Source organism: Haliotis asinina, chromosome 2, assembly GCF_037392515.1.
Source record: "Haliotis asinina isolate JCU_RB_2024 chromosome 2, JCU_Hal_asi_v2, whole genome shotgun sequence".
In the NCBI taxonomy this organism is placed as follows: domain Eukaryota; kingdom Metazoa; phylum Mollusca; class Gastropoda; order Lepetellida; family Haliotidae; genus Haliotis; species Haliotis asinina.
Window position 1 is genome coordinate 34,872,631 of NC_090281.1, and position 23,467 is coordinate 34,896,097.

A 23,467-nucleotide genomic window follows, 5' to 3' on the forward strand; every position below is an offset into this window, starting at 1 on the left:
TACCGCCCACTACCTACTCAGTGACTTGGTCATATTTAATGTTCCCACAATTGATATACTGAACATGGTTTCTTTCATCACAAACCTTTTATAACATATTCCTGCGATAAACAGGTAGAAAAATGCCCAATGTTAAAGACACACCATAACGCCATTCTCTAAATATCAATATTTGCGTGTCTTTCATGACTACTTACTATCAGCCCCTTGCGACACTGCCATGTAATGTATTCCGAAAAAATACATATTAAGAGTACAACATGAAATTATAAAGTTCGAAAGAATTAATGCAACGTTTCATTAAATCGGCTCTCACGAACCCAATAGCGTTATGTCCCCTGGGACGCTCTTCACGAATATGTGATCGAGGCCAATTCAACAAGTATATTTAGATTTCATTCCGTTGAACCGGAAGCTGGCAGAGGGACTGGAGGTGAAAAACGATCTATTAAACTCCAAGCGGCGCTTAAAATGTTGAATAAAATATAGTTCAAGTGAGTGATTGGAGATCTGAGAGTGTACCTTTTATTTTGGCATAGAAAATATTTTTCGAACCGAACCGAGGGAAGTACGTTGCTGTAAAATGCCAAGTGAACGTGGAGTATCACACTAGCTCACTTTAATGATGAAGTTTCAACGTCTCCACTGTGAGTATTGATCCCCAGACATAACATGCGGGACAGGCATCTCGCGTTTCTACTGTAACATGGAAGTGTTTGGACTAGGAGTCGTGCTGATGTTGACAAACTGGATGTCTGTGGATGACCATCTTGGTCCAGCTACCATCGTCAACGGCGTTGCCGACTGTCTTGTCCACTGCTACCAGAACGTCACGTGTTCGGGGGTGTTTTATAATAATGTTGAAAAACTCTGCTACTCATCTCTAAAAGTTCATAGTACCACAAGCCGCCTTGTCTCTGATGCCGGAGTCACACATTATGGATTTACAGCAGGTAGGGAATGTCCGATTATCACTGAATGGTTTAGTTATAACACTTCTTTATGTACGTTAACACACATGTGTACATAAGGAGAAATATACCGCTTTACAACCGGTAGTTCATGACCAATATTCAAAGAAACATTTTAGGTTTAGGTGTCTCTGCGTACCTGGACAAAGGTACCACATTACGTAGTCACAATGTGAAAAACCGGCTTTGTTAGAATTTAACGGGAAAGTGTACACGACATAATGACTTTTTTGTCATGTCAACCAACAGGATTTTTTCATTGCTTAATATCAGTGTTTGAAAATATAGACTCTTTTTTCTTTCAATGAATGTATAACCCGTACTGTGAACGCTCATTATGAGGCTTCTGTTTGCCGAGCATAAGAGGCGACAGTTGCCGCAGGATGCTTGGGGGGAACTTTCGTTGTTTCAACCAACATATAAACATAAATGTGACATGTAAGTTCTATCCGGAACCTCGAGCGGGAGGCGATCCTGGGATGTGTAGTCCATCGCTTCGTTTTGTCACAGAACACATTTCTTGCTATTGGGGAGACCAAAAAGGAAAAGGTAGCACCAATCCTGGTAGTCCTGACCATTTTTGTGCTCTTTCTAAGCATAGTATATACGATAGTTTGGCATGAAATGCATGTGGATCCATTATTTTTTGTAAATAACTCTTCATCCAATGATCCAATCGACCTCAAACCTTGCAAGTGGATGCTTTGTCAAACAACCTCATCACACTTGTAAATCACCGATTTTATGCATTTGTATGAACGAATCTGTCAATGTAACTGTCAATGAAATAAACAGCAGAACGCTGATGGCTTGCAGAGTTAGGGAGCCAATGGCCTGTAATGGGCTTTGTTTACATTTCAAAGGAGCGCGACACCTGATTTCACAGAGACACCTGGCTTTGCTGACAAAACATGGAGGACATGCCTATGACGTGATCTTGAAAACACTCAGACTGAGCGTTGGTGTCGTTTCCTAAACATTCTCAGCGATTGTCGGTTCACAGGCAAACTGTTGGGCAAATGCGGTTGCGCAGCATAGAGGTTATGACAAGTCTTCATATATGCGAGCGAAGCGAGCAAAGGTTGGCAACGTACTTTCCTCGCTTCGGATCGAAAAATATTTTTCATGTCAAAAACAAATATCGCCACCATCAAAGGTACACTCTCATTTCCTCACTTGGTTGTGCTCTCAGATTTATACCCATGCTTAGTAATTACTCACGTAAAGTATGTTTTATTCAACACTTTAAACGCCACTTGTGGCATTCAGATCGTTCTTCGCCTCCATAACCCCTGCCAGCTTCCAGTTGAACGGAGTGACGGAACAAGAATAAGCAGAAATTAAAAAGAAATTACCACATTGCCTAATTTTGTCATGAACCTGTTGGAGTTTATTTGTCTTATCTGTCGTCGCTATTGTTAGAATTTTCGTAACATTTATTCTTCATAAAACACATCTTGTAAAACAGTCGAATGAAGTATGAACTGTAAGTATTCCATATGGAATAATACCCTCCTGTTCCTTCACTCCGTCGAACCGGAAACTGGAAGGGGTAATGGAGGCGAAGAACGGTCTGATCTACCACAAGTTGCGCTTAAAATGTTGAATAAAAATATTTCACGTGAGTAATTGTTCAACATAGGGTTGGAAAATATGAGAGCACAAATATGAGAGCACAAGTCAGTGAAAACATGGGTGTATACCTTTGATGGTGTCGATATTTTATTTTGACATGAAAAATATTTTTCGAACTGAAGCGAGGAAAGTGCGTTGCCAACCTTTGCTAGCTTCGCTCGCATGTAGGAAGACTGGTCATTTTCTTATGCTGCGCACCCATTTGCGCTACAGTTTGCCGGTGATCGGTTCATGGACATGTTTCAGAACGATAACTGGTGATTGTGCCGAACAATAGAAATACCGGTGACAACGATGATACGTCCTTTTTGTCTTTTAAAATCGAATCTGTCTGTGAAATTCGACATTCAAATTACGACAGTTATTACGAAATTAATACGGAAGATGCAGGGGATGGTGATTTAGCGTCAAGACTGGTTACATTTATGAACCATGTAATTTTTCACTAAATTTGCCCTGCAGTGAGTAGATGCTATGGGCAAACGAATTTCAAACAGAATTCAAAACTGTGAATTTTATCTTCTGGTAGTATTAGGATATGGTTTCGACAGATGAAGACTGAAGAGGAGGGACATATATTGTACGATGTAACAGTGTACCAAACGTAGAATACCTTCGCCTTCACCGATGGCAAACTAGACGTAGTGCATATATACGTTTGAGTTTCCTTGAACGAATTTTAAGTTACTGTTGGATGGAAAGACGACCGACCGGTTGAATGTTCTACAGTTTGGTTACGTGGTAACACTTTTTGCATTGTGTGACAGTGTGCAACCGACCACATAGTCAGCTGACGGCCAATCAACAGGTGGATTAAAATAGTAGCCTGCGCTTCGAGACACAAGAACCAGACCTATGCCTGCACCACGTGAAATAGGTCCAATAAGGTGTAACTACATCATTCGTGTATTACCTGGGCACCAATGACGTCATTTCCAAGGAACCTAAGCCATGGTGTGTTCATTTTGGAAATAGAACTCTCTGCGAATGTAGAAACTTTGAATCGATATAACACAAAAAATAAATTGGTTACTTCTGATATCTGTTTTGTTTTGGCTATTAAACTACTTGATAAACATTTCTCGTGATTAAAACGTAGAGGACTTGCCCTTTAATATCTATTTCTAGTTTTCTAACTTTTTTTCTCATTTTGTATGCATAATAATGTTGAAACGCTAGATAGGTATAATTTAGCATAACGGCTTTACATCAGATATTTTATGTCCAATTATCAAAGAATCATTTGGTTTTACGCTTCCTTGTGTGCATAAACAAATACTGCATACAAAGTTAGCATAAGCTAACATAACGACTTTATGGCAGGTACGGTATGTCCAATAATCATTGTAAACCAAAAGTCTTTAATCTGATTGGTTGAAAAGCATGTCACTGATCAAACTGTATTCCCGGAAACTGCAAGGCTATTCTCTGCGTCATCAGCAGTGGTGACGTCATCCAAATCCACACTCCGGCGCAGCGATGACTTAGCCTAATATCACTGCCACAGGCTAATTTCCATATCACATAACCGGACTTTTCTCTTGTTTGTAAATAAATGCGCACATTCAGTAATATGCTGAGACTGGCATAAGGCAAGAGATTCGACGAGGTTTTCATAATGTTTTACACTGTTATGTTAATACTTTTCTACAGCTGCGTCAGTAAGGTTTATGACAATATATATATAAACACGTCACAATTTAATTCTGGACTCACAATAGTCCAGAAACTCACAGCACTGTGGCCACTCTGTCACAAGGGATTTCGCAAAATTAAACAGGCAGCTGTTATGTATGTGTGCTAAGGATGAAAAAATGAAAAAAATTTTTTTCGAAAACTCAAAATTTAAACTCGCTCGCCCATGGGCACGCCCATGGGCGAACAGTGGCCAATGGGTATGCCCATGGGCAGGCCCATGGGCGACAGTGTTACATTTCATGCAGAATAAATGTTTTGGAGGTTGTAAATGAATGAAAAAATGTTAATAAGTATCATGACACAAATTTCAGCTTGTTGTGACTTGACCCTGCTAACTGACAGCGATTTTGAAAAATCTCGCCCATGGGTGAAAAACATATTGGCCCATGGACGAGAATAATTAATTTCATTGAAACTACATGGTTTTTCCAGGCTGTGCAGTCTTTCAATAAATGAACGTGTATTTATTATTGTCTTGACACGAAATTAAGCTTATTTTGACTTAATTCGGCTAATTAAGAGTGATTTTTCAAAAAGACTCGCCCATGGGCGAAAACCTTTTGGCCCATGGGTGAGAATATTTACTTTTACTCAAAATACACCTTTTCCCATGTTTTGGAGGTTGTGAATGGATGAAAGTATGTTCATAAGTATCATGTCACCAAATTCAACACATTTTGAATTAATTCCGTTAATTTAGAGCTATTTAACATTTTGGCCCATGGGCGAGAATATTTCCTTTTACCCCAAAGACATCTTTTCCAATATTTGGAGGTTGTAAATGAATAAAAGTACAGTTATGAGTATCATGACAGAAATTTCAACTCATTTTGACTTAATTCCTCTAAATGAGAGCAATTTTACCCATGGGAGAAAGACATTTTGGCCCATGGGCGAGAATATTTGCCTTCACTCAAAATACATCTTTTCCTGTGGTTTGGAGGTGTAAATGAATGAGGATATATATATGAGTATCATGGCACTCATTATGACTTAATTCTGCTAATTGAGACCTATTTTCAAAAACATCTCGCCCATGGGCGAAAAACATTGGGCCCATGAGCGAGAATCTTTCCTTTTCACTCAAAATACATCTTTTCTTGTGTTTTGGATTTTGTAAATGAATGAGGATATATTTGTAAGTATCATGGCACAAAATTCAACTCATTTTGACTTAATTCTGCTAATTTGTAACAAGTATGGGATCTGGATTTCCACTTAAATTTTCATAGTATTTTTTTTTTTATTGTCTTGGGGGTTGTAAATTTATGAATGAAAGTGTGTTTATAAGTATCACGACAAAAAAAATGAAATCATTCCGGTCTTAATTCGACTAATCTCTCTCGTGGACGAAAATATTTTCGTTTGCTCGTTTTCTTTATTTTGCAAACATATGGTTTAAAAATAGATGAAATTCTAATGAAAATTCAGTTTAATTTCGTGAGTTTAGTTTTATGTCGCACTCAGCAATATCCGAGCAATATGGCGACGGCAATCCAGTGATCAACAGTATGAGCATCTACCTGCACAATTGGGAACTGATGACATGTGTCAGCAAAAGTCAGCGAGCCTGACCACCCGATCCCGTTAGTCACCTCTTACGACAAGCATAGTCGCCTTTTATGGCAAGCATGGGTTGTTGAGGCCCTCTTCTACTCCAGATCTTCACGGGTCCCGAACACAGAGCTTTACTTCCAGCAACATATACAATACACTTAGAATACTAAGCTTTGAGATTCTTTTGAATTTGGGTATTCTATAAATATACCAAAATTCAACCTATATCTATGAAGTTGAAGTTATTTGTGAAAGCCCTAATCAAGAGTGACCAAACTCCAGTGACTATACTGGGACACATTAATAAACGGTGTTGTGAGATCTTTAAACTGTATTGAAATATGTCTTGTCAATTCCACTGACATTCGCCAAATGTATCTACCTAGTAGTTTTAAGTGTACCTACCCAGTTTAGCATGTTTCGTTTGAATAGTGTGGTCTCCATTTTTAGTAATTCCCGTTTGCCCGTCCCGGCTTTTCCTCGTCCGAGGTTTTATGGGGTATTCTCCTATTTGTCAGACCAGAAATTATCTACAACAGGGGTAGGTCACTCGCTTGTTTTTTTTACCATTTGTACTAATTAGTATGCGCCTCCTCATGCTCCAATGCACACAGTGACCTGATTCGTCTCCATCGCAACTTAGGCTGCGTTTAACAGTACTTCAGCCAGTTTACTGTATCAGTCGAAATCTTACAATGAATGAATGAATGAAGAGCAAGAAGTATATGTGAATGAATGAAAGAAATAATAAAAGAAAGAAGTACATATGTGAATGAATGAAAGAATAAATGATACATCACGGCCATCCCTTCCAAAACATGCTAAAGAACGCAAAACTATCGTTAGATCACATGTGTTAACATCAGCTTGTTATTGTCTCCCTGGTCAGGCGTAACAATTGTCAGACAGGTTAAAACAACAAACTATCTGGTTGACTGCACAGCTACCTGTTGACGTAGTATACCCACATCACCTACTTATCCTGCGTAACCTTCATCTACATCACCACTCTTAATATATTGAGCAGAGAGCACAGAGGGCCCTATAGCTGTAACCACTGAACCGTGGCGTCTCTCTGCTCCCAAGTTCCCTAGTGGGGGTGTCCTTTTCTACCTATTCCATTGATCTTTAAAACATCTAACAAGCTCAACGCATGCATTTCTTTACTCAAATGTGATGTTATACATATCATAAGAGTATTTTTTACGTGGTACTCAGTTGATAAATTATTATTTCATGATACATATATGTACAATATTTTGCTTCGATTCTGTAACTACCCACATTATGACATTGAGACCATTCTGATTTATCGAGTAAAATACGATTGTATAGTTTTGAGTTTGAATCTTGGCATATTTTACCGGTTTGCCACTTTTGCACTCTACCTTTTTAAAGGGGGCGTGCATATTTTGGTGGTTTTTAGTATTCCATCTATTCATTTGGATTTATTAATTTAATTGTTTGTTTTGTTTTTTACTGCTAGTGGGCCTGTTAGTCTGCTTTGATAACTGTAAATTTATTCTGACGTTTGACAAGCGGAACATGAAGTGTTGTTATCATGTATGTTATGTAATTATATTATTGGTATGGAGCGGCATTGATATGTATGTTTATGCTTGACAATCCAGTCCCGATTACTTGAGGAGATTAGTTTAAACTATACATTAACGTATCCATACTATTAATGTGTAATCATTATATCGGGCTATGAGGAATACGTAATGTAATCAAGATTGACTTTGCGTTTACTTTTCTATTTTTTAAATAAATTTTCACTATTTTTACTACACTCGAACAGATTTACTTTGGCTTCCGTGATTGTGGTCTCTAAGTATTTTAGAAATTATGTTGTTGAGACAACTGGAACTGTTGATCTGCTGTCTTCCAAAATTCATTTTCACGAGATATATTCTCCCTTTTTACCAGTTCTCAAAATGAACATATAGCTGTTTACACAAAGGTATCTTCCCGTAAAATAGGTAGGACGAAACGTGAAGCATAGCAGCTTTACTCAAGCCATAACTGAAGTTGTTAAAATGATCCTGAAAACTGTCATTTTCAACATTCACCTTGCAAGCAATTTTACCAAGAAACTAAATAACTCATTACTACTGGAAGGAGTGAACTGAAAGCCCATTTTATTAACTGAAATCACTGATTGAACTCGCTTACATCGATTCACTTACATTCTGGTACACGTGTCTTATTTCGTTTCCTGAGGACACACATTTTACTTTTTTTATAGAAAAGCCGTGTCTAATCCCATAAAACAACACCGTTGTCACTACATCAAACGATTTTGACCTCGACCCAAAACAAAGGTTTAACTTACAGGACTACCTGTAAGATATTCCTTTCTTGATAACGAGTTTAACAGCTACGCCGAAATGCTGCTTACCTTATAAGAAGTTGTATATCCATAGAACTTTCGTATTTTTTTTTCAAATGATCATGACCTGAACAGATATTACTTTGTCAGAGACTTCATGAGTGATTTTCAAGTTCTAATCCACACACTGATTTCCACTTTTTCATCATTTTGACTTTTATCTCAGTTTGTTGAGTATCTCAGCATAACTCGCAAAGAAAATGGAAACTGAGCGGAACGATGACGCTTTCTGTTTCTTCCGTGTTCACTTACGTAATTTCCGCAAAGCGCCTACGACAATTTGCACAGAAAAAGTCATGTCTCGTCCGCTGGTCTTGTTTATTGGAGTATAACAGCTGCCGCTTTCATGTGTATTTTACTTGTCATATACAAAATTCATCAAATATCTCACATTCAAAGGAAATCTCGAATTGATTGTTCTATAAGGCGTCGAAATGACCGGTTGGTTTTGGTGTTGTGTATAAACCTCCTTTGCAAGAACTTTGTCAAGCATACCTGCTTTGTCCTTTTGCAAGACCTGCACATATTAGTCTTTGAAAGACATTGACATTTATGTGCAGGTGCTCTGGAAAACCTTGTCCGGCACGATATTCCTTCCAATTTAGTTATTGTGTGCATGCTGCATTTCAATTTTGGAAATGTGCTTAAAACATATTTTGATTCTCCAAAAATGTGGTTCGTTTAGCAAGCAAAATGTTGCTTTGATTAACACTTCACCAGTACTATACAATATTACAGAATACACAAAACCGGATACACAAAAACGACAAATTATAGCATTGTGATTAGGGGTATATGGGGTTATAGGAGTCCCTTTTTATTCACCGAGACAAGTCCTACACGCCCTGGTGGGGTGTGGATTCGGGGAGGGGATAACGGATTAGATGACCAAGACACACGTACTCCATACGCTATCATGGTCTTCCTTACTGCTTGAAGATCGACCTTTTCTCACTGTGGTCTATGATGACTTCGGTGAACGGAAAAGAACTTATTCACTGTGAAAACCAGAAAATAGTTGATCCGTCCACGATTTTATCATGAAACACAGAGCTTGATTGTTTAATTTTTAACAGGAAACTAATTAACTTGTCAAAAACCTTCTCACAAATGTTCAGTGTTTCTACAAAGAGCTAGTCAGACACAACAAACCATAATTCTATTTTTCATATTTACTTATATGATAGATGTATTTGATGTAATGATATGTATGCATATGTTATTATATGATAGTTCATATGGATGACGACACATGCTTCATTTATATTTTGTATTATATGCTGTATGGGTGAGGTACTGTAAAGCTTGTTCACCAGTCCCTATCAGAGTTACAAAACACACAAAAATACAACAACATGGAGATGTGTGGAGAAAATAGAGACATATGGAGAACAGCAATGTCATAACTGAACAGAAATCATTCCCTCTATTGGTGAAGGCCGTGTGGGATTAGTTAAACAAAGAAATCTAGTCGACCATGCCTCCTAATCCTCTTACTCCTTAAACAAACGACTTGCCTGGACTGTCTAAAATTGAATTGAAATTTTTGTAAATTCGATGTTTCGGGTATTACGTAAGGAGGTAATCAGGTGTCAACACTATGACGTTCGACGCTCCGGACATGAAGGAAAACCAAATACGTTATAAAGTACAGTAATGTGGTCACTATGAGCGAGGCAGACAGTCTGATGAGCACAGCTCATTACGGAAATCTCTTGTCTTTGGAGCTGCTCGTTGAGACGCTGAAGCCTTCAGTCAAGTTTTTCTTTATTCTTTATTGTGGCCACTGTCTCACAATATGCAGTTTACATTGCTCACAGATCCTCGATTCACGATGACGCCAACTTCCTCGACTACTGCTCGTGCGACGACTATCATTCAGGAATTGGTTCCGCAGCTCATTCCTTCACCGAAGTCTTTGTGTATGTGTTTTAGCTCGTTAATTAGCGTAGAGACGAGTCTTCTGCTATTCTCGGGCACAAGTTCTCCAAGGTAGTCGACGCTCCGGGTGTCATTAGAACAGTGTTGACCACTGTCACACTCCACTGCTTTTCGACAGTCCTGTTGTGTATTTGATAAAACAATCGACAATCCGGGTGTGAACCAAAAGAGGATACCACCATTCTCATCGGTGGATGAAGAAAACCCGTATACTCTTCATCACATTGCTACACCGTATTTACCATAACGAATGTTTAAATATCACTTTATGTAAAAAGAGCATCAAAACAAGCTGAAACCATGTATTATATTAACATTGTACTAACTATAGTCGATTCGAACCACTGCTTTACAGTTCACTGACTGGATGCAGGCTTTTCCCACGTGGCGAGGTAAAACTTAATGATCTATTCTCCCTCGCAAGGCCACGTGAACCAATCAGAAATGGACATTCTTAAATGGGGTAGGAGAAATGTGCCCTGTACGTTCTTATGAACCTTGATCTTTCAGGTACATTTCATCAGTTGTGTACAAATAATGGTCTCGAATAATGTTTCAAACACTTTAATACGTATTGATGCAGGGGCTCATTATATGTTCTTGTTTACGTCCCTCGTCAAACGTCAGAATAAATTTACAGGTATCAAAGCAGACTCACTCGCTGGGCCACTTGCAATAAAAAACCCAAACAAAGCAATAACAGGTAAATCAGTTAATTTAAACAAATAGATGGAATACTAAAAAACACCTAAATATTAGTATGCACGCCCCATTTAAAAAGATAGAGCGCTAAAGTGGCAAGATTCAAACTCAAAACTATTCAATCGTATTTTATTCGATAAACCAAAATGGTCTCAATGTCATAATGTGGGTAGTTACAGAATCAAAGCAAAATATTTTACATGTTTATGTACGATTTATTTAGCAAAGCCAGAAAAATCCCCGACAAACACGGCCGCGTCTCCTCAATACGTGGGTTTGTGAGAGTGAGGGTACTCCCTGCAAGGCTCACTCCCATTAGTTAACAAGGCGTCCTCCCATTTTATGTATTTTTTACTCGATAGGTACGGAAAATTAATTAGGCGATATGGGTATGTCATGACTGGTTGATTTCTCAGGATTAGGTGAATTGGGTATGGCAGAGTCGATATACTATGATCATAGGGGATTTAGCAACCATGTTGGAGTGAAGGAATGACAAAACTCTGCGATAGATTAATGAGTGTCTTTTTTAAGCATTATGAAAATGGGAATGGTAAATTAATACAAAATGCCCTAGACCTGTCCAGCGTGTCATACATATATATATATATATATATGTCATAGAATAATAATTTATCAACTGAATAATACATAAAAATACTCTTATGATTATGTATAACATCACATTTTAATAAAAAGATGCATGCGTTGAGCTTGTTAGATGTTTTAAGATTAATGGAAGAGGTAGAGAAGGACACCCCCACTTGGGAACTTGGGAGCAGAGAGACGCCACGGTTCAGTAGTTACAGCTATAGGGCCGTCCTTGCTCTCTGCTCAATATATTAAGGGTGGTGATGTAGATGAAGGTTACGCAGGATAAGTAGGTGATGTGGGTATACTACGTCAACAGGTAGCTGTGCAGTCAACCAGATAGTTTGTTGTTTTAACCTGTCTGACAATTGTTACGCCTGACCAGGGAGACAATAACAAGCTTATGTTAACACATGTGATCTAACGATAGTTTTGCGTTCTTTAGCATGTTTTGGAAGGGATGGCCGTGATGTATCATTTATTCTTTCATTCATTCACATATGTACTTCTTTCTTTGATTATATCTTTCTCATTCATTCACATATGCACTTCTTTCTTTTATCATTTCTTTCATTCATTCACATATACTTCTTGCTCTTCATTCATTCATTCATTCATTCATTCATTCATTGTAAGATTTCGACTGATACAGTAAACTGGCTGAAGTACTGTTAAACGCAGCCTAAGTTGCGATGGAGACGAATCAGGTCACTGTGTGCATTGGAGCATGAGGAGGCGCATACTAATTAGTACAAATGGTAAAAAAAAACAAGCGAGTGACCTACCCCTGTTGTAGATAATTTCTGGTCTGACAAATAGGAGAATACCCCATAAAACCTCGGACGAGGAAAAGCCGGGTCGGGCAAACGGGAATTACTAAAAATGGAGACCACACTATTCAAACGAAACATGCTAAACTGGGTAGGTACACTTAAAACTACTAGGTAGGTACATTTGGTGAATGTCAACGGAATTGGCAAGACATATTTGAATATAGTTTACAGATCTCACAACACCGTTTACTATTGTGTCCCAGTATAGTCACTGGAGTTTGGTCACTCTTGATTAGGGCTTTCACAAATAACTTCAACTTCATAGATATAGGTTGAATTTTGGTATATTTATAGAATACCTAAATTCAAAAGAATCTCAAGGCTTAGTATTCTAAGTGTATTGTATATGTTGCTGGAAGTAAAGGACTTAAACAACCCATGCTTGCCATGAAAGGCGACTATGCTTGTCGTAAGAGGCGACTAACGGGATCGGGTGGTCAGGCTCGCTGACTTGGTTGACACATGTCATCAGTTCCCAATTGTGCAGGTAGATGCTCATACTGTTGACCACTGGATTGTCTGATCCAAACTCGATTATCTACAAACTGCCGCCATATTGCTGGGATATTACTGAGTGCAACATAAAACTAAACTCACGAAATTAAACTGAATTGTCATTAGAATTTTATCTATTTTTAAGCCATATGTTTGCAAAAATAAAGAAAACGAGCAAACGAATATATTTTCGTCCACGAGAGAGATTAGTCGAATTAAGACCGGAATGATTTCATTTTTTTTTGTCGTGATAATTATAAACACACTTTCATTCATATATTTACAACCTCCAAGACAATAAGAAAAGCTATGAAAATTTAAGTGGAAGTCCAGATTCTTGCACTTGTTACAAATTAGCAGAATTAAGTTAAAATGAGTTGGATTTTGTGCCATGATACATATAAATATATCCTCATTCATTTACAAAATCCAAAACACAAGAAAAGATGTATCTTGAGTAAAAGTGATTATTCTGGCATATTTTTAAAAATCTTCCTGAATTCGCAAAATTAAGTCAAAATGAGTTGAATTTTGTGTCATGATACTCATAATGGCACTTTCATTCATTTACATCCTCCAAAACATTAGAAAAGATGTATTTGGAGTGAAAAGGAAAGATTTTCGCTCATGGGCCCAATGTTTTTCGCCCATGGGCGAGATGTTTTTGAAAATAGGTCTCAATTAGCAGAATTAAGTCATAATGAGTTGGATTTTGTGCCATGATACGCATATATATATCCTCATTCATTTACAACCTCCAAACCACAGGAAAAGATGTATTTTGAGTGAAGGCAAATATTCTCGCCCATGGGCCAAAATGTCTTTCTCCCATGGGCGAGAGTTTTCAAAATTGCTCTCATTTAGAGGAATTAAGCCAAAATGAGTTGAATTTTCTGTCATGATACTCATAACTGTACTTTTATTCATTTACAACCTCCAAATATTGGAAAACATGTCTTTGGGGTAAAAGGAAATATTCTCGCCCATGGGCCAAAATGTTTTTCGCCCATGGTTGAGACTTTGTTAAATAGCTCTAAATTAACGGAATTAATTCAAAATGTGTTGAATTTGGTGACATGATACTTATGAACATACTTTCATCCATTCACAACCTCCAAAACATGGGAAAAGGTGTATTTTGAGTAAAAGTAAATATTCTCACCCATGGGCCAAAAGGTTTTCGCCCATGGGCGAGTCTTTTTGAAAAATCACTCTTAATTAGCCGAATTAAGTCAAAATAAGCTTAATTTCGTGTCAAGACAATAATAAATACACGTTCATTTATTGAAAGACTGCACAGCCTGGAAAAAACATGTAGTTTCAATGAAATTAATTATTCTCGTCCATGGGCCAATATGTTTTTCACCCATGGGCGAGATTTTTCAAAATCGCTGTCAGTTAGCAGGGTCAAGTCACAACAAGCTGAAATTTGTGTCATGATACTTATTAACATTTTTTCATTCATTTACAACCTCCAAAACATTTATTCTGCATGAAATGTAACACTGTCGCCCATGGGCCTGCCCATGGGCATACCCATTGGCCACTGTTCGCCCATGGGCGTGCCCATGGGCGAGCGAGTTTAAATTTTGAGTTTTCGAAAAAAATTTTTTTCATTTTTTCATCCTTAGCACACATACATAACAGCTGCCTGTTTAATTTTGCGAAATCCCTTGTGACAGAGTGGCCACAGTGCTGTGAGTTTCTGGACTATTGTGAGTCCAGAATTAAATTGTGACGTGTTTATATATATTAATTTTCAAACCGGCTGCACCGTTTGCTATCCATTAGGCTTCGAAGACAGCACGTGGAGCCGTACAACCCATGTAAACAAAGAATCGCAAATGAAAATACTGTTACAAGTTTTAGGATAATTTCTCAGTGAAACCGAACCATTTTAACAAGGATGTTTAATTAGATTGTGGACTCATAAAAAATAAAACAGTTTTGAAATTTGTACATTATATTGACTGAACTGTGTAAGATGGGAGGAATCGTCACATTTTTCTGGCCTGTGGCAGAGATACTATGCTGGCTGGCCGCATGGAACTCTGGGTAGGAGAGTGATTGTGGCGGAAGTCAGAATGACGTCACAAATGCGCAGCTCCAGATGCTACCATGGGAACCAGCTGAAACAGCCAGCTGATGACACTTCACTGTTGTACCCGCACACGATGTAAACCCTTAGTTTAGTTTACTTCTTTTTTACAATGTCGATAGACATCATGCGTCGGTTCCAAATGAATACCCTTGCTTCAAATACTCAATAATACTCGGAAATTGGCCAGCACATGTTTATCTCCCAAATGAAACATGTTAGTTATTCGTTCCTGTGTGTACCCGACAAATGTATCACACTGGGCAGACATAGTTTAGCATAAAGGCTTTATTGCAGGTATGGCATGTCTAGTTATCGATGACACACATTAGTTTAACACTTCTTTGTGAACATGAGCATACAGATTGCCTTAGGTGGCATAATATAAGAGTACAAAACTCGAATTAACGACGTGCTGCGATGGTTATATAATGTGGCTTTACTGCAGGTATGATGTATCCTGTGGTCAGTGAAAAACTTCGATTGGTCTTAAGATTCTTCGCTTAACTGAACAAACGTATCAGAATGTAGAAAAAACATGACAGAGAAAACCTGAACTTAAAGCGATCACAGATATTAGAACTTTGGAGAGAACAAAGCCTGTCGCTCTGAGAATAGGAAATCTTTATCAGAACGGTTCTTTGAGATGAAGCATTTTATGTTCGATCCGTTGTTTATTCATTTTTGTTGTTGTTGTTTGTTTGTTCGTTAGGGCACCAGCAAAAACTAGATATTTCGCGGACTAACCCATGAAACTTCAAAAAGTGCTGGGGAATATCATGATAAAACATATGTTGGGGGTGGGCCCGATTTTGGGCCCACTTTCGGAAAAAATCCAAGATGGCCGCCAAAAATCAATTAGTTCCTTTCACTTTCCGAAACACCGCACAACATATTCAGTGAGTGAATTTTGTTTTACGCCGTTTTAGCAATATATCACGGTGGTAGTCACCAGAAATAGGCATCACAAAGTGTACCCATGTGGGGAAGGGTTTTCGGCGTGACGAGCGGACGCTTTAACCAAAACCTATCCCACTGCCCGCACAGAATATTGAAACTTACATCAGTAGCTAAATCTTATACCGATGTACAGATAAAAAGGTTCATATTTATGTTTGGTCAAATTTAAATGACAACGGTTCCGGTTCCGCATACATTTTCAGGGGCGTGTCCGTATTCTAAAGGCTACACATATTTTAGAGGGGCCCAACTCTGCATGAAGAGAATATACCCAGACACCGCTACCCCTGATGATGCTGCAGACAAATGCCAGGAGGATGGAGGAAGGCTGGTTCATCCGCAGAGCCCCATTCATCAAGTTGTCATGTTCAGCTCGTACTTTGGTAAGTCCTTTATAACATGGCATTTAATCGTTCAAACAAGAAAGAAAACAGCCACCTTATGTAAGTCCCATGTATCCCAAGTGCGTAGGTCGATGTTCATGCTTTTGATCACTGGATCACTGGATCGTCTGGCCTCGGCAGACTCGATTCTCAAACAGGAACATGAGTCTCATTTACCAATTCATAAAATGGCCTACTTTCAAGCCGATCCGAATTTTCTCGAATGAAAGTGAAAAGAGACACTACAAACAAGCACGGTTACACTGAATTCCAATTCCATCTTGATTAGAAAGTGGTATTTCAAAATCAATCTTGATTTCAAGTTTTACAAAAATCGCACTTCTGTATTTTATGTCGAGGTTTAAGCAGCATGTCGTTAACTAAGTCTCTATTTGGAGAGGTCGTGGAAAGGATTCACAATTCATCTGGCTCGCTGGTTACACCTGTTATGTGTACTTTGCCCTTATGAGATGTATTTTGGCAGCTTAAAATGTGACTGTTCCGTACATATATATGCACCATCCTGTCTAATCTGCCTCATACTTGCTTGACAACGATACAAGAAGCTGTATCGCTTCACCTGAATAAAGAAGTTGCTCGTCCATAAAGTTTGTCCTTATAAGTGATTTGATGTTTTAATCAATGCTGCTTAATAGTTTTACATCTAGTTCAATGAGTTGGTCTCAAACTTTTGCACTGGTTATTGTACTAAGTTGCACAGTAGGAGGGAATGAAGTCATTACTAAACGAGACTGTTGTGTAATCGTGATCCGTGAAGGTCCAGGGTAGAATAGGCCTTCATGATCAGCAACCCATGCTTGCCATAAAATGCGAGTATGCTTGTCGTAAGAGACGACTAACGGGATCGGGTGGTCAAGCACGCTGAATTGGTTGGATATGTCATCAGTTCCCAATTGCAAAGATCGATGCTCATGTTGTTGATCACTGGATTGTCTGGTCCAGACTCGATTATTTACAGACCGCAGCAATATAGATGGATTATTGCTGGATGCGGCGTAAAACTAAATTCACTCATTCATTCACTCACTTGTTACAGACCGATGCTACAAAGCTGAAATATTGCAACGTGACACAACAAACAAACAAAGAAAACACCCCGGGTGTCGGTGGATACTTAGGACTCACGGTTTTAACCCACGTTTGCTCTCGTTTCTCACAGGGTGTTTCTGGATTGGGGGATACAGAGACGTGAGTAACGACAGCTTCTGGTGGCCAGATGGAAACGCCATCACTTATCTCCCTTGGCAGCCTGGCGATCCACGCAGTGGGATTAACTTGGTGAGACTGGCAGCATGCGAGGACGGCTGGAAGACCTTGAGCACCACCCACGAGCTGACGTACATGTGTGAAATACCCTTTCACACACTCATGTGCCCACACTAATGTCCCTTGTCTGACCTACTGCACTGATAGACCCTTGAAGACTCGGGTTAGAATTGATCTTCAGCAACCCATGCTTGTCGTAAGAGGCGACTAACGGGATCGGGTGGTCTGGCTTGCTGACTTGGTTAACACATGTCATCGGGTCTTAGGTTCATGCCCATACTGTTCATCACTGGATTGTCTAGTCCGGAGCTGATTATTTACAGACTGCGACCATAGAACTGGAATATTGCTGAGTGCGATATTAAACAACAAACCTGATGCGATTGGGTGGTGAGGTATGGTGACCCAGAGAATGCTGCATCCCAGTGACCTGAGTTTTGTTCATGATGTCAATCACTAGATTATCTGATCCAGACTGCATCCCAGTGACCTGAGTTTTGTTCATGATGTCAATCACTAGAGTATCTGATTCAGACTCTAGTAAAATATAGATGGAATAATGTCAAATGAGACATGAAACGAACAGGCCGTGCTGTGACTTGGATTAGAATGATTTCATGATAACCAAATTATATTTTTCCTGCACCAATGAATGTTTACGATTTTACGACCGCTTCTACGCTACGTTTTTGAGCGACAACCAATGTGAACACATCACATTCGAGCTGTACATATAGAATTTCAGTATTGGCCCATAATGGCAAACCGTAGTTATCACTTATTAAATAGTTGGGTTTTTTATTTTTATTTGTTTATTTTATCTATTTTTAATTTTTGTCTACAGATAGGCAGGTAATCTGCAATGAAAAAGGACAGAACGATTTGGTGTTATAATTGAATATGTTCTTATGGTTGAGCTAAATTATCAACATAAAACCATTCCGGCATGCAGATGAAATGTTCGCAGTATGGTTGATTGAATTTAGGACACCCAACAAAAAAATGTCTTACCTTAATCCAAGTACCCATGAATTTCCGGGTTAGAACTGGCCTTCATGCTTGTAAGAGGCAACTAACGGGATCGGATGGTAAGACTTGCTGAATTCAAACTTGTCATAGGTTCCCAGATGCACAGGTCGATGCTCAGGCAGTTGATTACTGGACTGACTGGTCCAGACTCGATTTACAGACCGCCGCCAGATAAATGGAATATCGCTGAGTAAGGCGTAAAATTAAACTCACTCACTGAATTGAAATAGTGCACATATACATTCAAACACAGATGTGACAAACCTCGATGTATCGAACTTACATCCCGAATATAGGGTTGGTTCTTTCTTATAAATCATTCATTCATCAGTGTGTATTATGTATTGAACCTCAGATAGCATCGAAGCATTTGCTGATCCCAACGACGCTATAACAGTGCATGGCTGTCCGCGAGAAGGCTTTGTTAAGGAATGTAGATTATGTCAGATGTCTGCCGGTGACGTTTTTATATCTTTTGAGGTACATTGGATCATTTACAATCGGATAATTATGCCCTGAGTTTTAATAATGTTAACATGCCTTCTGAAATAAAAGGAGACATTTTGTCCACGCGTTATAATAAGAAAGGTCTCGCAGAGCCTGGTCTTCTGGGTGTCATGAGCGCTTATCCATCCCGCCTGTTACTTTTACTGGTCATCCGTGAAGATCCTGGTTAGACTGGATCTTCAGTAATCCATGCTTGTGTAATCCATGCTTGACTGACGGGACTGGGTGGTCAGGGGTGCTGACTTGGTTGTGAGCATCCCATCTTCGTAGATCGGTGTTAATGCATTATATCACCTGATCGTCTGGTCCAGACTCGATTATTTACAGACCGGCGTCATTTAGCTAGACTATAGCTGAGTGCAGCAAACAAACAAAACATTTGGAACGGAGAGGGTCGCCCAACAGGGTGCTGTATTACTACGTTCACAAATACAATAAGTATTTACAACAATAATGCACAAAAAAGGTGATAAAAGCTTGTAAACAATATTTCATCACAATAAAACATTTATTTTGGTGGGAACACGTTGTCCTGGAACTGCCCAGTGTAGTTCCCAGGAGGTAGGTAGTTGGCTACAACATATATCTTCCCGTCATGTCCCTTAGCGATGCCGACACCCAGTTCCTTGCTGCCCTTCCATACCATCTGTGTGAAGTGACCTGAAATAGACAACCTCTCATTTCATAGCGACGGGCATACATTGCAGAGCAAATGTCGGGATATCATTATGCCGCTATATCTGTTGAATGAGGAAGGTTTTACGCCGCATAAGGAATATTTTAGCAATATCACGGCTGGGGACACCAGAAATGGGCTGCACACATTGTACCCATGTGGAGAATAGAACTCGGGTCTTCGTTGTGATGATAAACACTTTAACCACTAGTTTACTAGTCACCTCCGTGACCTTTGTTCAACTGAGATGGATTTGAGAATACTTGGGACAGTATTGTGGGGTTCTTGTGTTACATCTGCATCATAGCTTACCTAAGACCGAAAAAAACACAGACGCTTCACGTTCATATCAATGTTAAACCAACTACCACGGGTACAGTACTGAGTGAGTGAGTGAACTCTGTTTTACACCATACACAACATTCGCCCAGCTAAATGGCTGCGGTTTGTACTATAGTCGAGTTTGGACCAGACAAACCTGTGATCAAAAGTGAGTGAGTTTAGTTTTACGCCACACTCAGGAATCATCCAGCTATATGGCCGCAGTTTGTAAAATAATCGAGTTTGGACTAGACAATCCAGTGATCAACAGCATGAGCATCGATCCTGTGGTCCCGTTAGTCGCCTCGACAAGCATGGGTTCCTGAAGACCAATTTTAACCCTAACCGGAAGTTAATCAGTACGGTAACAACGGACTCAGTGAAACAAATCTTCAGTAATACGTTTCTAGCACGCACAGCAATCGTTGCAGATCTGAGATCGAACGTTGTCCGAAACATCTGTTATAGTTTTACAAGTTACATACTAGCTATAATTTAAACTCTATTTCAGTGATGTTCTAGTTGCTTTCACTTCCGTTGTTGATAGGTATTTATTACTCAACTTTTTACTCATAAATGTATAATTTGTTTTAGTCACAGTATGGCTGAAATACTGTCTACATGACTATACACTCACTCACTCACTCAGCGTTCGCTCTCCACCAAGATTTGATTCCCCACATGGATACAGTGTGTGAGCTATTTATGGTGACCCCCGCTGTGTTTTGCTTGAATAACTTCACTCACTCACTCTCACTCACTCACTCTCACTCACTCACTCACTCACTCACTCATACTGGCCAAACAGACTCGTGCCTATCAATCAGTGGGAACATATAGATATATATAATAAATCTAGAGGCTCTTGGCAGATTGTATTTGTCATTGTGTCTTGACAGCAAAAAGCGTAGAGCCTGATATGAATCGCTGGTTTATCTAATGCAGACTCCGTCATGTGAACACCACAAAGACTAGGAGGTGTCGGGATCGAGCCCACCTTGGGGTCAGCTTGATTGCAGTCTCTTTCAGTGTTGTCGCAACGCCTAGTGTATAGTACACAAGCCTGTACACTTAAAAGAACACCCCGAATCTGTTGGTATATGACCAAATGGTGGCGACCTGAATACGTGCAAACATCTAGTTGCGGGTACAGCAACACGCAGTAAAATTTGGACAATGTATGTGACTATGTGTCCCAGTCCACCCGACTGTGAATGGGCACCTCGTAATGATGGGAAAGTCACATTAACTCGGGGGAGTTCATATTGAAAATACGATGTGCCGTTGTGATGCATGTCCATTGATCGAGGGAAAATCAAAGCGCCCTTGAGCAGTTGAACTCGATATCGGCGCAGCACAAATGTCAGCATTGTAACAAAAAACTCACCTGTTCCATTTGAGTACCCAGCTTTGTTGTAGTCGTATTTGCTAATTTCACTGTACCACATATCACAGGCTTCTTTGCCTGTGAAAAGAATCATATAATGAGCAGTGAGTGAGTGAGTTTAGTTTTATGCCGCTCACTGGATGAGACCAACAGGGTAAGGGTCAGTGGCTTGGTTGATGCACCTCATTCATCGGCGTTGATCGATGTTCATGACATCAGTCACCAGCCTGTACTCACATTCGAGTATCCACCGTCGTACAGGTGGGCTAATGCTAAGTGTAAACTCTTAGAACAAATGGATTAGTTTTGACCGTGTTTTGGGCAGTGTGTACATTGAAGGAATAACCTAAAGTGACCCGGTCTTATTTACTGAACAACGGGCAAGGCGATTATGTAAGGAATTATGTGGGTCTTAGCGGGGCCAGGGGACACAACTCTATACATTACTCACATTGTATTCGTAGTGGACGTTTTATCCTGACATGCGTAAATACAACACTGAGAAATCTGCTGATTCCGAGACGTTATTGCCGACATGCACAGATTCGATTCAACAAGGAAATTATTGAAGCATTAAATCTCAACAATTTTGCATGAAACCCTTCAGGTTCTTCAGAGTAACGTACTCAGAATATCCATGAAATTCGTCATTCAGAATCAGCTGCAACACTAAAATGACGTGTGTGATTCAAAAACGTCAAATACAATTCAATAAGCGTCAAATACATTGAATTATATTTGCTTTACATGTACATTACATTTACATTACATTTAATTTGATTGATCCTTAAAGCCAACAAATTGATGAAGGTCGATCTTGTTTACGCTATACAGAAGGAAAACATTTCCTCTGCGTCACAAACACGACCCGTGAAGATCCGGGTTAGAACTGATCTTCTTCAGCCCACGTTTGTCGTACTAGGCGACTAACGCGATCAGGTGCTCAGGCTCGCTAATGTCGTCGGTGCCTGCCAATGTTCTAACTGCGCAGAACGACGGATTGTCTGGTCCAGACTCAATTATATACCGACCGCCTCTCTATACCTGTTGTATTGCATAAATACAGTGACAACTTCGGAGCTTAAAGCCCAGCGACCGTAATGTGTTGGGGAATTTGGGTTATTTAATCTTAGGGATAGCAGGATTTCAGAGTAACTGTTGAACTCACCGCTGAATGTCTCCCCTCCGGGTTTCCAGGCCATAGCTATGTTTTCACCAATATTTTCACCGCTGAAGTCACAATTGCTGTGCTCAAATTTGCCGGTAGCAGCTAGGTTTTCGGCCCATTTCTGCGCATGAGCAGTTAAGTCGGGGTTGTGTTTCAGTTCCTTCACTCCATGTTTAATTCGCACCAAGTTATGACACTGCAAGACTTCGTCGACGAAGGTACCCATTGTTGAATATATAGCAATAACGCTGAAAAAGTGGGGTTTTATTGTGTGGTAAAACACTGAGTCTCGAAGATTAAAGCAGGTACCCAAATAATCTCTGCGCCGGATGTTAAATTTTGGACGAAATTCATTATATTTTCATGCGCCTAATATGCCGTTGTTTAAAGTGCGAAAAAACAAAAGTATACTACCGGGCTTTGATTGAAACACAGTCATATATACTATTAAAAAATAGGAGATATTCCATTTTGAGAGCTTACCACTTGCCAGTGCCAATGCATATGTGTATCTATACAGATGAACATTTTCAAAGGAATGGAATAAATTGTCACATTTTCCCCCAATTTCTCTCCATCATGTGTTTCCTCCTTGGCTTCATCATCTTATCGGTCTTCAAAAACACAATATCCCAATAGGCATACTTTTTGTAAATGGTATGTTATTAGTTATTACATATTATATTCGATCTCCTGAAAAGTTCCTGATTTTTTTTAAACAGTATTCGTTCTTTTCACAGATCATTGATTCCAGTGGCAAGTTTAGTTCCAAGCAAACACGGATGTACATTTTCTTTTGTCTAGCAGTATATTTCAGCATGACTTTATTTCAGCAC

General features: G+C 39.3%; 2 protein-coding genes across 2 annotated transcripts; one reads left to right on the plus strand and one right to left on the minus strand.

Moving 5' to 3' along the window:
- The first annotated feature begins 688 nt into the window (after window positions 1-688).
- On the plus strand, window positions 689-17,723 carry LOC137272499 (brevican core protein-like). Its single transcript, XM_067804885.1, has 3 exons — window positions 689-953; window positions 16,077-16,256; window positions 17,437-17,723. Exons 1-3 carry the CDS (start codon window positions 707-709, stop codon window positions 17,658-17,660), a joined length of 651 nt encoding a protein of 216 aa, XP_067660986.1. The 5' UTR covers window positions 689-706; the 3' UTR covers window positions 17,661-17,723.
- Window positions 17,724-19,586: 1,863 nt separating this feature from the next.
- On the minus strand, window positions 19,587-22,857 carry LOC137272501 (Golgi-associated plant pathogenesis-related protein 1-like). Its single transcript, XM_067804886.1, has 3 exons — window positions 22,632-22,857; window positions 21,464-21,541; window positions 19,587-19,739 (listed from the first exon to the last, which is right to left on the minus strand). Exons 1-3 carry the CDS (start codon window positions 22,855-22,857, stop codon window positions 19,588-19,590), a joined length of 456 nt encoding a protein of 151 aa, XP_067660987.1. The 3' UTR covers window position 19,587.
- Between the last annotated feature and the right edge of the window lie 610 nt (window positions 22,858-23,467).

Coding starts and splice junctions, on each gene's coding strand:
- LOC137272499 (XM_067804885.1), top strand. CDS start 707: ATGGAAGTGTTTGGACTAGGAGTCGTGCTGATGTTGACAAACTGGATG. Junction 954..16,076: donor ACATTATGGATTTACAGCAG/GTAGGGAATGTC, acceptor ATACATTTTCAG/GGGCGTGTCCGTATTCTAAA. Junction 16,257..17,436: donor CATGTTCAGCTCGTACTTTG/GTAAGTCCTTTA, acceptor CGTTTCTCACAG/GGTGTTTCTGGATTGGGGGA.
- LOC137272501 (XM_067804886.1), bottom strand. CDS start 22,857: ATGGGTACCTTCGTCGACGAAGTCTTGCAGTGTCATAACTTGGTGCGA. Junction 21,542..22,631: donor CGGAGGGGAGACATTCAGCG/GTGAGTTCAACA, acceptor TTCTTTTCACAG/GCAAAGAAGCCTGTGATATG. Junction 19,740..21,463: donor TGGGTACTCAAATGGAACAG/GTGAGTTTTTTG, acceptor TGTCTATTTCAG/GTCACTTCACACAGATGGTA.